The sequence below is a fragment of the Cyanistes caeruleus genome, chromosome 13 (genome assembly GCF_971803275.1).
Source record: "Cyanistes caeruleus chromosome 13, bCyaCae1.hap1.1, whole genome shotgun sequence".
Classification (NCBI taxonomy): domain Eukaryota; kingdom Metazoa; phylum Chordata; class Aves; order Passeriformes; family Paridae; genus Cyanistes; species Cyanistes caeruleus.
The window spans coordinates 9,132,173-9,153,757 of NC_141713.1; the positions used below are offsets into that span (position 1 = coordinate 9,132,173).

Here is a 21,585-nt window from a genome sequence, read left to right on the forward strand (position 1 = left end):
TGGGCACTGCAAAGAGACATCTCAGGGCAAAATTTGGCCTTTCTATATTAGAAACTGTTTCTAGAAGTGAGGGGAATGTAAATCAAGACACAGACCACATTCTCTAGTTGAGATTTCATCAACTTTTTCCATAATACACACCACATGTTAGCAAAGATTGCTGGTGAGCATCCTCATATCTAATTGTGCACCCTCAATTCTTATTTGTTTCTGAGGCAAGTGAAAGTGCTTGAATGGAAAAGAGAATATTGTAAGGTATGTGCATGGTTTCAGCTCCAATTTTCAGTTTCAGTTAAAGGTACAGAAAGGTACAGATATTCAGAAGATTTTCAGTTCCAATCATCTTACAGAAAAGTTAATTCAACATTTTCCTTTTCCGCTTTCCCAATTTTTTCTTGAGCTGAATCTCTAAAAATCCTCAGTGTCAGACTGTAGAACCATTTGTCCCAGTTTCTTCCTGAGTTTCAAAACCACAAGTTCTACCTGGTTTTGCACTGGAGATTAACATGAATTCGGTTTCTCAAGACAAAGGTGTTCAGGTGTAATTTTATAAAAAAAATATTACTTTTTGTTTCACAGTAGTTGCAGGGGAAACTGAGCCTAACTTTCTGATCAGATGAGAGTAAACTCACCTTATTGCTAATAATGCCACGACAAAACTCCCTCTCCCCACGGGGCACAATTTGGTAAGACTGAATGCAATAAGCACCTTTTGACTCAAGGAGCAATTCGGTAATTCACTACTGAATCTTCAAGAAGTGAACGATGAAAAAGTGCTGGAGCACCCCACTGAGTTCTTTTAGGAAAAAAACCAGCAGTTCAAAGAACAGAGCTGTCTGCTTTCAGAGCTGCAAGGAGAGCAAGAATACAGTCTAACAGCACATTCCACTAAAACATCCTACTACTAGATTATAGTTTCTAGAAAGATTGCAAACACATGTAATGAGCAAACAAGCATCATTTATCTTCTGCCGAGTGTCTTTGGGGAAAAAATACCACCTATTTCATTAGGCCCTTAGGCTGCATGAGAACACAGATTTCCTGAGTGTTGACTGAGCTGACAATTCTGATTATGAACATTCCTGTTCTTCTTCAGATGAGACTACGAACTATTTCAAGGAACTGTAAAAAAATCCCCTTTACATTAAACAGTAACATCTTTAAAATGTTACAGTGAATGGTTTGAGCTCTACCTGCATTCAGTCTGCATGACAAAGCTGACATCAACGCTGAGTCTGAAATTTGCTTGCTAAAATACAAATTTACCTTAAAGTAAACAGAATTAAACCAAAATCAGTTAACATTTCAAATCTTGCTTCTGGATTTACAAACTGTTGTAGTCAAGATGAAATATTGATTTTCTTAAGCTGCTTAATGAGACCAATAACTACAGAAGATGAAAGTATTTCAAATAATCATGTTTTTCTTATGCTACACAATTATTTCATTTATCATGCCATACTAATTTTTGGAGCTCAAGACTAAAGAAAATGATCCCAATTTTTCAACATTTACATTTAAGCGTCATTTTAGCACAGAAACCTAGGAATTTTGTACTTAGATCTGTAATAGGCCCCATCCATCTTTATGTATTATGAAATCAATGCACTTGTAGTTCCACAGGGGAAAAAATCTTTACTCCAATTAAAGCTACTTTAACCATTTAAATGTAAAGCATTCTTAATAAAGGCACTGAGCAGCACCTTTTGTGGTTTTATAAAATGGTCAGTAGCTGTCCTCAGCAGTATATATGTAATATATTTTGCTAAGCTCACACATTAAAATTCCTTTCCACACACCATCTCAACTTGACATCACTTGAAAGCAGCGATAGTGAACAACAGTACACATGTGGACAGATCTTTGTGCAGTGTGACCACACAGGCACTGAACTCACTTCAGCTACAGCCTGTATGTCAAATTAATGCTTCCATTACTACATGTGGGAAGCATTTAGCACCATACAAAACTCTGCAAGGGTTTCTCAAACACAAACCAAATTTTAGATTTATAATTACTTTAAATAAATTATTTTAATTTGACCTGACAGCAACACATCTGAATTTACTTATTTTTTTTTAAATATTACTACCAGAATTGCAGCACTAGTTCAGAATGGTTGCTGTCCCAAACAAATGGAATTTAGGAATAGTTGTTTCAACATATTTACCTTGATAATCTACAAGTATTTTGAAATGTTGATTTTTTGTTGAGGGTTTTTATTTAGTAACAGTAAATGTGCTTTTATAAATAAACAAATGAAATTTCATGTGGTACTGGAAAAGAGATCAGCTGAATTCTTTTGGAGCATCCTATGCAGGGAGAAATTGCCCAGCAATCTTCTAAGAAAAAGGGAAGTCTTCTAGTCATAGCTTTAACTACACTCTCTGAAAGACTCTGTATCTTTCTGTGAAGATCAGAAATGTTTCAGGTGTCGCTCTGGAGGTCTCCTTGCACTGTCCACATGCGCTGGCCATCTACTGCTGGTTCCTACCAGAAAAATGAGAGAACTACAAAACAAAACCCCAAACAACAACAATAACAACAACAAAACCCTCATCCATCAACAAAACTCAAGAAAACACTGAACTGTTTGGTAAAATACTTTAGACTTAGGCTTGATATGAATATCTAAGTTTGCAAAAGGAACATTTACCAAAAGATCCAAATTTCTTCCCTCAAGCTAGCAGAAGAAAAAGACAAATCTCCAGCAGTCATCTAGCAAAGACACATTTGATATTTCTACTCTGGACTTTAAAAAGGAGAGAAAGCTATTTAAAACCTACTTCTCTGGCTAGTTGCATTAGAAAACAGTAAAACAATCCTTTGCAGGACCACCATCAAAACATTAGCCGTGTGCACATACTCAGTTCTGGAAATCTATTAAAAGAGGATCACGTGTTACAGGATCGTGAACAGAATAGACAGCTGAAGGGTTAATCAAAACAATCACTTCTCGATTTATTTCAATGCTTTTTTCAAATATTTCACTTACATTGAAAGGTACAGATATTCAAAAGGCAGAGGAGAGGAAGGCAGCAGCCTGAGAAGGGAAGCATGCTATCAGTTGTGCTCTGTCCAATTGAGCATAAAAACTGTTTAACATCACAAGAAAGGAGACGGAGGCAAAGCCTTTCTACTTGAAGTAGGAAAGTTCAACATTTATTTCTAGGTAGACAATGGGAAGACAAACTCACATACGATATTTTACTATTTTTATGAGTACTGGAACCAAGATGTAAATGAAAAAAGATCTAAAGTTCATTAGGGTTTTCAGCACAGTAGAAAACTTAATTCTTCTAATTTCTTGATAAAATACTTCCTGCAACAGAGCAAAATAACTAATCTCAGCTAATAGATCAATAACATAAATGATTTCTTCATAAATAAGACTAGTGACAGCATAGTGTACAAACTTCCCAAAGAGCAAATGCCATTTCAGGCTTTATTCAGTTTTAGTAATGTCTCCTAAAAATGGACAGAATTCACGTATATACTGTTTTCTTAAACGGATGATTGTAAAATATAACTAACATCTGTTACTTCCCAGAATCAATTATAAGTTGTGTTAAAATTAATGAGGCCTTCAGGCACTGATCTTGCAAAGAATTAATTTTAATCTGTAGAAGTCTTGGAAGTTTTGTCATGTTTGCTTAGAAAAAGCTACATATTCCTACAAATTCTGCATTACAAATCCCAGGTACATGAGGAATTTAGAATCTACACTAGAAGTGTCAATTACAAAAGACAATGGCAGTTAGCTTAAAAGCTCATTAAATTTTGTCCAAACATGTGCTGATTTATGTTTAGCTGTAGAATCCCAATATACATGATTTATATTTTATTACTTCAAAAAAAGAACATAAGGCCTTTATCATTCAATATATCAGATAAATGCAAATACAGACTAACCAGTTATGAGGATATTCCAGATAGCACAGGAAGAAGCAGCACACTGATTACCAAATGTCTACAACATCCTGTGGGAAATGCTTAAGCCATTGACCATTTATCCTGTTAACTTGTAAGACACGCAAGTAACTAATTAAAATTCAATTTTCCAAGACCTGACCCAATGCCTAATGCTCTCTTTTAAAGGCAACCTCCCCACCCCCCAACACATCTGTCTAGAAGTGATTTATGCCGCCTGACTTGGCTGCCTTGGGAAATATGGCTTTGAGTCTTCCAAAGCACCATGAATAATGGACCGTTTCAGTCTGCATTATGCAGAAGTTGATGTTTACTTTAAATACAGTAATTTTCAAGATGGATAAAGAAGAATATAAAATTTTACTTCAAGCTAAAAGAAATCTTTAAGAAGCTCATTTGTAGTTATACAAGCGATAATATTTTGGGAAATAATTAATCAGAAGGATTCTAACCAAATAAAGCACCTTTCAAATGTCTCAGATTAGGACTATTTGACATAATGGGTGTAAAACAGATGGCATGAGAAGGAACACGGATGTCTTAAATACACTTGTAATATCAGCAGCCTAGGAAGTTATTGATAATGAGTTATTTATCACATGCTCCAGCTTAATAGCTAAACTAATTAAAAAATAAACAGAAAGTGCACTCAATTTTTTTTTAAAAAAGCCCAGAATTAATAAAATTCCTGCCACATGAAAATCTATTATGGGGCCATTAATACTGACCTCAGATTGAAAAGAATTCCTTTTTTTTCACAAAATATAGTGAAATAATGGATTTTAAAAGTCAGCTTCTCTTTAAGTAATAGTGCCAGTCTGCCACTGAGCAAACTAAGCATACCAAAATCAAGTATATTTAAGGCATAAAAATACCCTAAAAGTTAGGAATGCTATTTATCCTCCTTATCCCCACAAATCTTTTTCCCTGAAAGGAAAGAAGACTCTAATTTTCACCCTAATTTCTGATTACTTCAGTTAATGTATCATCGAGAGTTATTACTGTAATTTGCAGTCTGCATAATTTTGACTTCCTAAAATATTGCAACATATTAACTTCCATTAGCTCTAGGACAAGAAAAAATGAGGAAAAAAATACATAGGTAGGAGAATTCTTAAGACTAGTGCAGAGGACCACATCATTAAACCAGGCTTTAAAGCATTCCTCTGTTTTAAAATGAAGATATTAAATAGAACTAATCTTGATTTTTCATACCTTGTTGAAAAAAAAACCCAAACCAAACAAAACAACTAATAGGATGTAATTTTATTTACATCACATGAGTCTATATGCACTGAGAACACCCCCAACACAGCTGTCTTCATTTGCTATGAACAGGCACAAGCCTCACACGGACCAAAGATACCTGGGAGGGAGCTTGGAGCTGTAACACTTCCACATCTGGAAAACCCTGTGTTCTAATTCCCTTTTTTACAGGAATATCACCAGTCACTGATCAATTCATTTGCATTCAAGGCTAAAAGGAAAAGGAACCCCACCCCAAAAGGCAGTCTGAGAACACCATCTCAAATTCAGCTGGGATGATCTACAGCCAGCTGCCCCTAAAAAACCAAACCCTGTCCCCACTTCAGGCTCCCCAGCACCAGCATTTGTCAGACTCTGGGTACGACAATTCAGGATACTAAATAAACAGTAAAACTAATCAAATAAAAAGCAATTTTCCCTCTCACCCAATTTGCATTCCCTTAACTACTAACACATTAAGAGGCTGCTTCTGACATTTTGTCCAAGAACAGGCAACTCAACATATTAATCCCAGTGAAACCCCAATGGCACGATGACACCAACCGGAACACCAGGTTAAACAACCAGCATCTCCAAAAACTAGTTGAGAGATCTTTTCCCCCTTTCCCATATACGTAGAGGGCACAGCTAACACCTCTAGGGTGTGAAAAAAGTGAACTTGTCTCCATGCTGCACCTCTGTGCCCTTCCAGAGGAGGTCAGGCTGGCTGACATTGTGCTGCCTAAGCAGCAGAGCCCACAGAAGGGGTATTGAGTGTCACCCACAGGCAACAGCAGTGGCTCGGCTGCTGCTTCAAGACAAAGCAAAACCCTAAAACATACACCAAAAAAATATCTCAGCTGCTTTTCTGAACAGAAGTAACGTGGCCATTTGGCACTGCTCTGTATCAGCTTTAAACACTTTGGAAGAGGTCCAGATAGATAAACCTTTTTTACTAAAAATGAGAGGCATTTCTGCTAAAAATGCCTGAGCACTGAAATGACTCTTTTTGGTTGAGAGGCAAGGCTTTCAACACAGTATGTCATACTTCCTGACGGGATTGCGGACACAAAAGCATCTGTTAAAAATGGAGTTCGTTTTTAGTCCCATTTCCAAAGTAAACGCAACTCCTGTAATCACACAGGCTCCTCTCAACAACTTTTAAACATGTTGTCAACTTCCACTAAATTCACCAGTGAGAGAGAGCAGAGGGTTCAGGTGTAATTAAGTTTCCACAAGTTATGTAAAATCAATGGCCAAGTACTGAAGGGAGACCAAAATTGGTGATCTCACTGAAGAAAGGGCAGGCAAAACACGATCATTTTATATCCCGCCTGGAAGCAGCTGCCTGGTGACCAGCACGCGCATCCCGGCGGCCAACTGGGACACAAATGCAGCTTGGAGGGGAGCTGAGGATTTTAAGGACATCAGTCCACAGGAATCCAGGCTTTGTTAGTAACACTGCTTGGAGAACTTTCTTTTTGAACATGACAAAACAATTAGTCTTTTGTGCAAAAGCTCTGAAAAATATAACCATCAGGATTCCGCACGTTTTACATCCAATTTTGAGAGCTTCTCAATCATGTGTGCTTTCAACTGCCTGCTCCTCATCAGCTCCAGCAGGCTAAAAAGGGGAGAATGGGTATGAATGTCTTTATGTAAGTGCCGTAAGTGATGGAACAAGAACTACCAGCAGGTTGAATTTTCATCTGCAGTAACAGGGTTTACAGCCATGCAACTCACACCACTTGGTGACCTAATACTTCAATATTGTACAAATCTTAACATATGACACTTGGAAAACATCAAGTCTTTGGATGAGTATTTGTTGCTCAATATTATGTTTCAGAAATTCAATTAGTCACTGAAACAGACTTGTATCAAAGCTGGCATTTCACTGAAACATAAAATGTCAGTAACATAGACAGATAGAGTGATTTATGTCCCATACATTAACTTAAAAAAAACGTAGAACTTACACACTCAGAGTAGAATTTTCCCTATTTTCCCACCAGTATATTGTCTTGTCACAGGTCTGGCTACGTACCTACATACAAGACAATAATAGTGCACTTAAACCAGCATCAAGTGTCTTAGAAAAACTTCCCAACTTCAAATTTATTGGGATGAAATTACCTCTTATTCTGTCCAGAAAATCACAGCTGGGGTCTTTACAATTCCTGCAGTTTTCCTACTGCAATCTCACTGTTTTCACACAGACAGGACCAGAAGCAAAGATTACAATATAAAATTCTCTCCACCAAAATAGGTGAATTTCCTACCAAAACATACATACGCAAAGAAAGGTTACCAAACGTAAAACCCCACATAAACCATCAGCTACAGTCCATCACAGTCACAACAGAGGAGCAGCCTTGGAAAATAGAACTTTTTATTTCTAAAAATCACTCTTGAATTTTGCCCTTATACATAACAGACCTCTAGGAAGTCTCATTGAATTAGGTAGTAAGCAGCAATAAAGTTTAGAAAAGAACTCGACTTCTTTTAGTCTTAATTAGATGCAAAAAGGTATCTAAATTTGGTTCCTGGCATTAATGACAAAATTTCAAAATACAATCAAGTAAGGTAAGCAGGTGTTCTGCATCTTAAGACAAACTCAATGTTAACAGCCCTTCAAACATTATTTCCTGTCTATCTATAACTGGAATTTAACAATTTTTTATACATAATGTTCTTACCCATTCTGATTCTGAAACACATAAAAACTAGAACTACTGTATAGGCTTGCTCTTTTGAAACCATACCATTTTGACAATGAAATTACAATAATTTTTACTAGCTAAGTAAAAACTGAGTTGAAACTTACACTGCTTGGTTTGCAAACTGCAGAATACTTCTAGTAAATATCACCTTTTCCAATTACTTCCTAATTCAAAAAGCACTGCAAACAATCTGAACTTTGAGCCTAAGCTATCCAGTGCTGCCCCTTTAACACTGTTGTTTAGCAGTGCTCCACAGTTTGACATCAGTTGATAATCCTAAATATAGCTCTGCCTTAAGTCCCCCCCACAGTTCACAGCCCAAAGCCAGCTCCATGACTCACAGCCTGACACAGGCCAAACAACCCTCACAACACTTCTGCAATTCCATCTGAGACACGAAACAACATCAAAATTTCGAGAAAATATTTAGAAAATAAGTCATAAAAACACAGCATTTGTTAACAGTCTCTTGACTTTTTAACCTTCCCGTTTGTTACATGGGATTGTGATTCTCTGTGAGTCACGTTCCTTCAGCAGGGTTATGTGCAAAAATGATTCCAAACTCACTCAGACTCCTGTGCTCTCAGTGCAACCCCTCACTGCTTTTTCTGATCTCCTTGAATAAGCTTTGGTAACAACAGACAATGGAAGCAGGGCAGAAACACCCAAAGGAATAAATGAAGGCTTCTGTGGCTAGTTTGAATGTAGAAGTAGAGGCATTTCACAGCCACAGATGGTATTTATTGTAAAGATGCTGTGCATTACAGGCACCAGGGTTACTATACAATGAGAGGAACACTCCTCCACAGCAGGTGTGAAAGCAGGTATCCAGGTATCCTGCTCCTCTCCCCCTTACACGGAGGCCTGGCTCACATTAGGAAGTGCTCCAGCAGGAATTTAAAACACATTCAAGGAAAATGCCCTCTCAGATTAGTGGTTTTGCATAAACAATGCCAGTTAAAAGAAGAGCTTTTTCCCTTTGCTTAGGCTTTGGTTAACTAAAATATTCTCATATCATCTAACTTGATTGACATGGGATAACTAAGGCAATACAAATTAAAAGCAGAGGTAGAGGAACAAATACAGAGAGAAAGGTGGAATAGAAAGGGAAAACAAGAGCTTAATACTAAGATTTGGGCTGGGGAGCTTAGGGGGGAAAAAGTGTCACTTTCAGAGCCACCTTAACACCCCGAAAACAGCTGAGGGAGGTCCAGCCTAATTTCTACAGTCCAGCTATTACTCTGAGCAGAAGGCAATTAGTGTAGCCACAAAAGTTAAAGAAACATTCAGAGAGGAGCTCTTTTTCATATAAAACAGGAGCTTTTCTCAGGACAAAGAAAGTGTCAAAAAAAAGAAGCTGAACAATCTGTTTTCATGGCAGTGGCTTTCCTTAACATTACACTGCCTCTGAAACCTGTAAATTTCCAAGTTGAGCTAGTAAGTAGGAACCATGCTGATTGCAGATTTTTGGCTCTCAGACTACTTGGTGAGATTGATTTAATTTAGAGTCGACATATTTGTAGATTTTCTGCATGAAGGAATGCACATTAAAAACCATAATCCAAAGTTTTCACTACACCAACAGTACTGTGAATCCATATGAGACCTTCACACAACTTAAACAAAGTTGAAACAGCAGCATTTTCTGTATTGTATGAAAAACAGTGCCCTCTGGCTTCATATTAAATGGGAGTAAGAAAACAGTTTAATGACAAAACAAGTTAACTGGTATAGCTGGTTCTTGTAAAGAAACATGGAAAACTGCATGATAATTCTCTAACTACCCTAACTTGTCAAGGAATCATCTTAACTCAGATGACCTGAATACTGAGATATTTGACATAGAAATTAAAATATAATTCTTGTCAGACATGTTTGTTGTACATATGTTTCAAGAAACTGAAACTCAGTGAAAAACAGAAAATCACTGTATTTGTTCTTCAGAATTGTTTTGTTCAAAGTATAACCATGGGAAAAAGCCTTATTCAATCAAATCCACCTAAAGGAGTTTCAATTTTGCAGAACCTTAGAAAAGAATTTATACAGAAACAGAGAAGATTAGATATTGAAGAGAATTGTAAATTTTTTATTGCTAAAAAATGCATATATAGAGAACAGCTTCCTGGTGTAGGAAAGCTGAAAAAGGAAAAGATTTAGAAGAAAATGCTCAGATGTGAAGAACTATACAAAAGTAGCAACAAACTAGATTTAACTAACAAAGCCTAGGAAAACCATGTTTATTTATCCATCACTTCAGGGCACAGAGAGGGTAACAGTTTGAGACAAGTAAACTAATTTCTAGATCCAGGTTTCTCCTCCCCTGCCCCAAGTGTTACACATGGCATATTTCAGCAGTGATAAACACCAGGAGTGTGAGAGTATTTTCTATCATTAATACAATTATTTCAGTTATTTAGGTGTCTTGTTAGAGACTGCAAAGGATAAAGGAGCAGGACTGTATTTGAGACATGGCAAGAGAGAAGCTGTGTTAGCAACAGCAGTGCACACACATGTGAAATACATCTCTGTATACAGAAAACAACGATTATCCATGTGGACAGCTTTAGGATTTAATGTCATTTTTTACACCCTTCTGTGTCTTTGCCGTTGCACACTTGAATAAAAGTCCAGCCTAAATGACACCTATGAGGCAGTACTCCAGTTAAAATTGTATTTAGTTACCTGCCCCCAACTATACTATGACTTGATACTGACAAATGTCCACATTTCACAATTACCTTTTAGTACATGGACTGACTACCTGTGTAATGAAGCTGCAGCTTCATTCATCTGATAGAAACGGAACTTTACCTGCCAAAAACAAATAAAGGAATAGCCAGTTGAAGATGTCAGGATTTGATTCACGTATGCCATCACAGTAGTGAGAGATGTATTTTCCATAAATAACACTGCAAAACCCCAAATCCTTTTAGAATAGAACTTCTTTTCTGCATTGGTAATTAGACACATTCCTAACAGATGTGATTTATGGTGTCCTTTTCATGTCTGAATGACTATACATGAATTTACACGTAGAAAGGCATGTATTTTCAAACTCATTTGTGCTTAAAGTGATTATTTTGCACCTATTTCTGAAATGACACTGAATGTTCTCAGTTTGAATTTTAGAAAACCCATGGTCACATTAAATAAAGGAAATGATCCTTCACAACAGGTTTCTGAAAGTTTGAGTTCTACAGCACCAACTTCTGCAAAGACAATTCTCTAGCATATTTAATTCAGAAGGAAGAAAAGCCTAATGCCATTTTGTACAGGGGGATAAAAGGTTCAATTACACAGTCTAAATACAGAGCCTTGTTAAATCACATAATTTGTTTAAATTATCTGATTAATAATCTCTGTTAAAAACAGAGCCTCAAACACTAACTCCTCAACTAAAGCCTGTTTGCTGAATCTCTGGGACATTTACTCTAATGCCCTGATGTCCCAAACTGATGTTTCCCACTCTTGATACAGCATTTCAAAGCTGCACTAACAGGCAGGATTTTCTTAGAAATGGAATGCATTAACTTTGAGTAAAAACCTGAAGTCACTGTGGTTCCTCTAATATAGATCCTCATTTAGTAATGGATACTAAAGTCTCTTTAGAGACTTTCCACCAATCAAGGCAAGTTAGATGGTTTGCCTTAGAACCACAACAGAGGAAAGGAGGGAGCAAACAGCTACACTACAGACACCTACTAAAAAATGCTGACATTCTAGTTTTAAAGAGGATACTGGCTTTAAAAAAATACAACACACCAAGGAAAAAAAGCATGCTCCAAGCAATTTTTATAAGGAGACTGAGGGGTATAGCATTCAGGCTCTTCAAATGAAAACATGAGGTCATTTCCCCAAATGATCACTGAGGTATCTTAGTGTGCTGTAAAAAATCCCAAATGCAACATTGCAGATGTGAGCTCAGCAAATAATCTCAAAACTTTTCCTTAAGTTTTATTATTTAACACTGATGATATTAACTGCTTTAACTTCTTCTATTCATAGAGTATAAGAAAAGAGGTTTATTAGCCAAGTAATAAATATGGCTATTTCTGTAGATAACTGTTCTCCCTTTATTTTCACATGCATTTTCATAGAGGGAGAGACTGAAAATAGTACACTGATGCTGACTTAAAGACAGTAAGTGTGAAATTCTGGGGGAAATCCCTTTCTTTTAATTTTAAACCGACTTCCAAAATTAAACTCATCCAACCACTCACAGAAGATCTGGAGATTTTGGAGATAAGCCAGGTAATATCTGACCTAAACCCACAGTGAGCTACTGAAAGGCTGAATAACACCTGCCTCCCAGGGCAATTGTCCAGGAGTCAATTGTCCACTCTGACACAAGAGGAGTCAGGCCCCTCTAACACTGGCCCTGAATTCTGAACAATGAATAGCAGTGTGATAATAGGCATTGGACAAATCATGGCCAAGAATCACTTTTTTTTGCAACAAACACTGGGATGATAAACAGACAACTGCCTGCACCTCAGACCCTGTGCCCACTCTATTTCTAGATGTTTATATTAAGTATCTGCAGAGCATGTGCTTGCTGCTGTGCTCTGAGCTCCTTCAAGCAGCAGTGCTATGAAATTGTCTTGATTCTTGTTAGTCCCACTGCTGCTCACAGGCACACAAGCAGCAACAACCAACACCGACAAGTCTGGGCAGTTTTCCTTCTGGTATTATTTGGGAAACCTCAAGCATCAGCAAGTGGCTGTCTGCATACAAACCCCAAAGAATCAGGAGTGCTTGCCTCGTATAAGGGAAATTATATAGAAACCTAATTTCCATTCACACAAAAGCTCGGTTTTTAGAGATTATAAAAACTGAAAGTTGCTATAAAACTGACATGGAATGTTTCATTGCATTCTCCCCTTTCCTCAAAAACGCAATCATTTGCATTTTTTTGACATAATAATCCAGCAGGGGTCAAGAGCAAATTTACAGGCATTGTTGCATAGATGAAAGCATTATGACTTGAGCTTAAATAGTCTTATACAGTTCAAATTTTTAAATATGATGTTAAATCCCCTTGTATTTTAGTGGCAAGACTAAACACATTTGTAAAGACTAAAGACTAAACACATTTTGTCATAATCAACTCCTGACAATTAGAGCAGAGAACATTCCAGAAGTACTAGAAAATTTAGAAGTGTTTTTCTTCAGAAAGGATTACTACACTTACAATTTCCTTTTATAGTCTTAATATGGTTTAGTTAGAAAAACAGCAAAAATACAGATACTCATAAAGCAATTTAGATTCTCCAAAAAAAAAAAGCTCAACCAAAAAGACTCACCAAAAAAAACACAAAACAATGACATAATAAAGACACAGTGCTAGAACTCTGACCTAAGACATTGCGTATTTTTTCTTCTCAAGTGATATCTTGATATTAATTAGAAAACATGGTAATGAATCACTTATTTCTTTTGCAATAAAGTTTGTCACGTCAAAGCCCCCAAAATAAACCACATGAAATGATATGGCAAACAGGGAAAAGGAAACTCAGCAGATCATCAGCAAAATACACTTCTAATTTCATTTGGTGCTAGTTCACTAGCTGTGCACTATGTCATGTTATGCTGCCCTCTAAGCAATACAAATTTCTCAGCCTGCCTTGTTAGAAGCATACACATCAAAGAGCAGGAACAACAAAGGCACTAAATTCACTATGGCAAAAATAGAGTTAAAGAAAATGGTTTCAGTTTCCAGCTCTGAAAGAGGCCAAACAACAGATTAACTATTATGTCTTTAGCTCAAAGAAAGGACTTGAACATACTCAATTTTTTCAACAATTTAACTATTAATAAAACGCTAACTGGGTAAGAAAAGAATATAAATACTATGGTGTCAGGTAAATGCAACAGTCCAGGGAGATTAAATGTCATTCAACAATAAAATACATTCAATTATATAGCTTTTCCTCAACAGTGCTGGCTTACTAAAATCAAATTTAAAGGGCTACTTTTAGCCCTAAAAGGCTATTTTATAGACGTTGTAAGATGGCAGAGATAAAAACTAAGTATTCTAAAACTGAAGACAAAGGTTTGAGTTTTCTTTGTTTCATTCAGTATTTTGGGTTAATTTCAGTAATATTCTGGAGGAAGACTGCCCTCCTGCGTTCACTGACCACAGCAGGCTGAGATGAGAAAGCCCCTGCAGCTGGAATCACTTCAAGCTGCTGATTTTATTTATTTTATTTTTTTTTTTAAATAATCACATTAGTGATTCAGAGAGTGAAATTAGCCCACCAAATGTTTGCACAGAAATACAAGGCTGGTGAACAGCAGGCCTGTTCCTAGTGCTCTCACAGAAGGTGGTAATGCCTGCTAGTTGGCATCAGGCCTAGAAAGCCATTCTGGGCCTTTAAAATGGCATTGCTGCTTGCAGCTGCTCTTTGCTCTTAACAGAGGCTGCTTATTAAAAGCTCCTAAATTGTTCAATGAAGTCCTAAAGGAATAAAATGCTTGTTAGACACCTTGTAATGAGGTTAGCTGTACTCCTTCACACCAGTTCTCCATGCTACTGCAGCTCTATGGCATCCATCTCCAGAAAGGTACTGAAAAATCCAGAGCTATGAATTCATCATCACACACAGTTCCTGTGCCACATTGTTCCCAAGTCAAGAATCCTGTAAGTGCTTTATAAATAATTAAAACATGAAAGAACACTGTATGGGAAAACCAGCATTTTAGAAATGGAAACACCAAGGTACACAACAGAGTGTCATGTAGGAAGTCTTAACAGTGAGCTGGCAACAGGAGGGACTTCCAGATTCCTGCTTCTAACAATGTCATTTGGTATGTTAAATAACAAAATGCTCCCAATTTGGTAGAACACTTGATATTCACATAGCTAACTGCATTTGAAAACATTCAGGAAATGGTCTAGCCTCCTATGAGCCCTACACTAAAGCACAACAAATCTAGTGGCAAGGGAAAAGCTTTGCTTTTAACAGTATTCAACAAGACACAAAAAGCACTTCAATAGTTGTATAGGCAGCTCTAAGAAAAATCTAGGTTTTGTACATTAGGAAACACAAGTCCATTGTTATGGTACTTGTGGATGAAAAGGAGCACACAGATCAGTAACTTCAGATGCATGTCATTCTGAACTCCTATGTGTGCGTGCACAACATGCCTCGTGACAAATTTTACTCCAATTAACAAACATGTATCACTGAATGATCCTTCAATTATTCATTCAGTACAAACATGAAACTGAGCCAATTTTAAAAAAGTCCCAAATGATTTTTCACTTACACAAGTACCTAAAACAGTGTTCTCAAAAATGTGTGCTGGTTTTTACATCAGCACTTGTTTACATTACTTAGAAATGGTAATCAATATCCAGTATAGGAATGCTAAGCCCTTCATCTGTGCATGATATGATCAGAAAACAAACACTATCTCTTTTCCCCCATTTTTTAAATACTTTTTTACACTACCTCCAACAACCCTTTATTTTTTTTCAGAGAACAAAATAGGCATTTTGTTTTCAATTATGGAACAGCAGCAAGAAAAATAAAAAAAAAAAAAGGAGGGAGAAAAAAGGAAGCATTATTCTGAGCATCTGGAGGGCATGCACTTGTTAAATCTTTACTTATGAGCCCAGATTACTTTTTCCTCACATATTGCCTCATGATTTTTCCTTTGTCACTTCAGGGATCACTCAGTTCTTTTTATAGTCCTCAACCACAAGAATTTCACAATTGTTACAAAGTGATGCTTTTCCTGTAATTGTACTTTTTCTTTGACTGGTTAAAGCAAATAAATAAAGTAAATAAATAAATAAATGTATTTATATACATAAAGGGAGGAAGATTCTTGCACGGGAACAAGCAAATCAACCATCCCATCTTCTTGCATTCCTCCTAATTCAGACTTATTAATAGTTCAAAACACTTACTGCTGTGAGACTGAGTTTTAATTTAGACTAAATTTTCTTAACATAGAAACATAATTGAAATTATTTAAAACTTGCATATCATAATCAACTCTGTGGAGCTTTCAACACTGTTTCAATTTAAGTTATTGTTTTGCCTCCTGGTAAACAAGCAACATCTTTTTCTTTCATGGAAAGATCTAATAAGTGCTGTTCCCCACAACTTTCATTAACAAAAACATGAAAAAGAAAAATTGTTTATGGTAGTGTTAATTCTTCTATTTGTGTACTTGCATTATCACTCTCTACAGCTTGTTAAACAACACTTAACACTACTTAGCAAACAGAAGGTCTTACATACAACATCCAAACTAAATCAATTAACGTATTCTAACTGAACCATTTCTAATTTTCCTGTTTAGAAGAGAAACCAAGCACTAGTAAGAAGAGCCATGATAATCAAATTGAAGACCAATGGATTTCACACTACAGCCAGGGCTCACCTCCTGTCAAATACAGCACCTCTGGAGATGTCTACATGGCAGCAGGAACCTCCAGTGCCACTGATATTCCCCAGGGAAGTGTTCCAGCAAGAACCTAAACTATGATAATGCTCACCAAATTAAAGAAGCTAAAACCTTTGAACAGCCCAATGATTGTCAGCATTAAGACTTCCTTTCTCTGTTATATTTTTGCTGTAGGAAAGAAGGACAGGCCTTTAAGGAGCATGCTACAGTTAGAGCAGTTTGCTATTTGCACAGATGATATTATGGAAACAAAGACAAGTGTTAATTTTAGTGTCACTAAGAACATACATCAGACAAGCAGGCTTTGGAATATATTATTTAAGTACCATTTCTATCCTAAAAGTTCCAGAAGGACAGTATTGTCAAAACAGCACATATTGTGTCCAAAGTCTATGACACTAGACTTTCTTTCCAATGGGTATTCAGGCAGTTTTCTGAAGAGGGAGCACAAACTGTGCTTGAGATGTCTTGGAATCAAAAATCAATTATTTTGAAATAGGGATTTGGGTGGTACACACAATTGTCGCATTTAATGTTTGCAAGTCCAGAGTACTCCCACATTTGGAATTCAAGCATGGTTCTGGTATACCTAGCTAGAATTTACAGAGCAGAACACTGTTTCTACTAAGGTAACAAGGCCTCAGCCCAAGGGAAGCTGGTATAGAAACTGCCACGGCCCTGGAGGCAGGACACAGTGACACAGAGCCAGCCAGCACGGCTGTCAGGACATGCAGGTGGACCACTGGTAAGAGCAGGGTCACACTCCCAGAACACTCAGAGCTGATGCCCACAGGGAGGTTTGAATTCAGCACACCCTGCAAAGGCATGTGACATGAGAGAGGAAAATAAGCCATTCCTGAAACAGTGCACCAAGGCACATGATTGATTTTTGGACCAACACTTCCCATATTTCCCATCTAAACCTGAAGATACTTTCATGGCCCATTCCAATGACTACCATGTTTTTCATTCAGCAGTTTCAATTCAATGCAAGTGCTATTTGGAACCTGAGGGCACATACCTAATCTAATCTAACCTCATCTGCTGCTCTAGTAACAAGATTCTCCTCCTGCAAGGTCTCTGTTCATTCAAAGGAGTACAAAGCACATTTTTGCAGTGCCAGTTAAAAAGTAAAATATCCTGTCTGCTGGCACAGGACGTCTCACAGAGGTGCTGGTGGGGAAAAAGGTGACAAATAAAAAGCTGAAAAGTAAGAGAGTACTCTCTTCTCAGAGGACAATTTATTCACAGACTCCTTTTTAGCTCTCAGAGAAAGTAACAATCCTTCTATATTACAGATTCTACAAACTGGGTGTATTTGTCTAAGACAAGGATTTTATTATTTTCAAAGGATAGTCTGACAAATAATTTTTAAACAAAGATTTATAACAAAGACTTTATTACCCTTGGTCCCAAAGAACTTTTTGGTTTCAATCATATTTCACCTCCTACTCAAGGCCTACAAAAATGCATAGTAGTCACAAGTTTACAAAGAAAAATTCTGAGTTAGAAACAGCTATATGGAAGGGTCTCTATTTTGTATTTGCCATATTACTTGAAAATGACATACTGCTTCAAGCTCTTGGACAAATGCTTTTGGCTAAACAGTCCAGCTGCAAACTTGCAACACAAATTAATCAATGCAAAACATTTTGTCTCTCCTAACTTTCAGGAACTCAAAATAATACCAGAAAATCACTTCCCAAAGTTTCCAGAATGGCTACATGTATTAGGCAAGGACATAGTATCTCTTTCCAATTTGATGTTTTTAAATTCTGTTTGTAACAGCTTTGCAGTTCAAACACACTATGCTTCATTGCCCTTTCAGCTTCGGGTGTTTTGATCTCGGATTTTCATCAATTAAAAGGAGAGTAGTATTTTAAGGAAATATTAGTTGAGCACAAGGAATAAGATATTAAATCTTCTCATCTTCAGTAAAACAACCTCTGTATCAATCTTTGTCTTTGATCACTAAACCTTTGCATAAGTTAGTATAAAGGATAAAAAGGCCACTTACTAGGACCAAGCAGATACTCCCTTGTAATAAACAACATATAAGTAATAGCAAAAAAACTCAAACCCTGATGAAAAAAATCTGAAAAAATCTATATTATGAGTATTAAAGTGGAAATAGGCAGTCATGATTAACTGTGTATTCCTTATGGCAATAACTTAATTATACAGAGTGAAACCACAGAGCTTTCAGAAAAGCTTCTTTAATTTACTGGATAATCCACAAGCAATCTCCTTATATGGCTGGAGAGAAATCACTGCTGTGTGCACTAAAGCTGGAAGACAAATGGCCTTACAAACAGAAATCACTGTTGCTAACTGGAATAATAAAAGTCTTGCATCACCATTGTTATACATTCCTTTCATATAAATGCATTGCATTGTTTCCTACGTGTGATAAATCATCATCAAATCATTAAACAGCTTATTGAATTTATGTAAATTAACAGTGCAGCCTTACAGGAAAATGGGAAAAACAAAAGAAAGGCATTTAGGAATTTTAGTCTAAAAAAAACCCAAAAAAACCTTTAAAATTACATTAGATGTAAAAATCCAACATACAGATTTGAGCTTAAATGCTTCAGGTAAAAATGAAAACTTGCTTTGTGTGATCACTTTACAATGACGTGGTGATGAAAGATGAAATACCAAACATAGTCTGGCTAAAATGGACTGTGAATTCTTATCTTAAAATTCTAATGAATTATTCTAAATATGACCATTTAGAACTCTTATTAATCAAGTAAACATTTCTTTATGGAAAAGTTAGACCCCCACTAAAGAGCAACCTTCAGCATTATACTACCAATAAATTCTGGTAGAATGTGATGGTTACAAAAACCTTTCTTAAAATTTGGTCCAACTCTTAACACTAAAGATGTAACAAAATCTTCACAATATATTTTTTTTCTGCTGGAGGCATCTCCAGGGGTATTTACTGTTTGCTACACACAAAGACTACATCCTTTCACTTTTACTGAAAAGTGTTTTGGGATGGGTTTCTCTATTTTTTCCAAACTATAAATCATTTTTTGAAGCAAAAAGACCATATACTTAATTTATTTTCACACACACACTCAGGCACACTCACACTCTGATAGTTACACACTCTCACAAACTCAGGTACACTCACCATTTTAATACTGCAAATGGTCAACTACAATCATATATAATTCAGAATTTTAATATCTTAAGCTTCCAAATAAAATTCACCAGCTGCTCATGTTCTGAATGCTAGGCCCATGATAAAGCAGACAAAGCACAGTTAGCTGCCTAAATAAAATAAATTTCAACCTTAACAGAGTACACCTATTTTCCATTTACTGTGTATATAAACCATAAATTTCTAAAAATCAGGCAGTACTCATTCTAGAGCAAAGCAGCTCAGAATCTGACACAAAAGAACATAACTCAATGATTAGATTGACTTTTACAACTTTGTCCATGGAGAAAGTGAAAAAATTGCTACAGCCATAAAAGAAGTAATTTTTAGCACCAGGGTTCAAACAGACCCATAAATAAAACTACACTCATCCACATCACTAGAAAAGTCACATTAAGGAATTTCCACTGTTGGGAAAATGTTATAAATAATCCTTGAAATCTATGAAATATGGGAATTTACTACTGCCCTTGGCAACTCCTGGCAGCAATGTTTGCTGGCAATTATCCAAGCTGAAGATAATAGGCTAATGTAATCCCTACTTTTCTCCTATTCAAAGTGTACAGAAATCCCAATTTAATTACACTACATTCCTTTTTTGCACATACAACATGCTTAAAAATATTCATGGATTTAAGTTTTCTTATTTATTAATCACATCAAACCAATTTCAGTGTATTTTGGACGACATAAGGATTCAAGCTCTAGGAAATTAAATCCCAGTTCTTACCCAGAACATTTCCTGCAGGCACTTCCTCAAGATCTTCAAGCTCTCTCCCCATAAGTAAGTAGAGGTTCTCCAAAGTGCAGCACGTCATATGAGGGACTGCTGGCAGGTCATCTGTGGCAGAGCACTGGGATGACAGCTACACAGAGCACAAAACCAGCATTTGGATATTTATCACTTAGCTCTGATAAAAACTTCTTCCACAAAACCTCCTTGCATTCCAAAGTTTAAAAATACAATCTAAAGCATTTTCAACTCAAACCTTAGCTGTTAGAAACCAACATACACTCCCAAAAATCCAGACTTCAGGCTAACACGTGAATGTTACTGAGAAGATAAAAAATAATGCTTTATTTGGCTAATTTTAGGTGTGTATTACTTCCACCTCATTTTTCATTATCACTGAAAAAACAAATGTTTTGAAGTAAATTCTTTTTGATCAGAATCTCAAAACATTTAACACCAATTTTTCCCAATGCTATTGTGCAGAGAATTGCTTTTTCCTTCACTTTTTTTTTTAAACAAAATATACACACATATATGTGTGTAAAATTAAATATGTATGTTTAAACAAAATATACACATATATACTGGATTCAGGGTTAGTTAACAAAACACTGTACTTGAAACTATTTTGGAAATGTTACAGTTTAATACAAGTTAACAGACACAATCAGCTATTAGCATAATTCCCTAAATTACTTTGATACTTTTTGGAATTATTCACTTGAATTTTATCTCTTTTGAGTGAGACACATGAAAGTGTTTCATCAGTGTTTCAAAATAATCCCAAGTTATTGCAACAGTTCACAGTCACCTCTTACCTTATGCAAAGACTCAGCAGGATCATATTTTGGTCCTAAAACAAAGATTTTTTGCCCTCTTTTCACCACACCACTGAACACTCTGGCAAAAGCAATGAAATACTCCTTGTCTGCTTCCTGTTTCACTGCCTTTGAGGTCATGCTATCTCCTTGACCAGTGAGCTGCTGCTCTTCACCTAACCAGTAAGAAAAAAAAAAAAGCTATTAAGCATAAAAACACTTTCTGCTTCATCATTTGGAGGAAAAAAAAATAAATTGTATGTTATATTGCCACATGTGGTGAATCCCAGAGTTGTTCCAGTTGAAACAGATCTTTAAGATCATGAAGTCCAACCCAGTACTGTCAAGTCCACCACAAACCCATGTTCTGTAGTGCAACATTTTTTAAATATCCCCAGGGACAGAGACTCAATGACTTCCCTGGGCAGCCTCTTCTAGTGCTTTATAGTTCTGGTCAAGAAATTTCTCCTCTAAACCTTCCCTGGCACAACTTGAGGACACTTCCTCTTTTCCTACCACTTGTTACTTCTGAGAAAAGACCAA

General features: G+C 36.4%; 1 protein-coding gene across 5 annotated transcripts in view; it reads right to left on the minus strand.

Annotated features, from left to right (window-relative positions):
* The window catches only part of EFL1 (elongation factor like GTPase 1), a 64,488-nt gene that overhangs the window by 24,583 nt on the left and 18,320 nt on the right, over positions 1-21,585 (minus strand). For all 5 annotated transcript variants that reach the window (XR_015275975.1, XR_015275973.1, XR_015275974.1 and 2 more), the window contains exons 14-15: positions 21,043-21,218; positions 20,222-20,357 (exon numbers count right to left, since the gene is read on the minus strand). Coding sequence is in view for 2 of the 5 variants with exons in the window: in XM_086849608.1 (XP_086705734.1) it covers positions 20,222-20,357; positions 21,043-21,218 (312 nt within the window). In the remaining 3 variants the exon portion in view is untranslated. The remainder of the gene's footprint in view (positions 1-20,221; positions 20,358-21,042; positions 21,219-21,585) is intronic.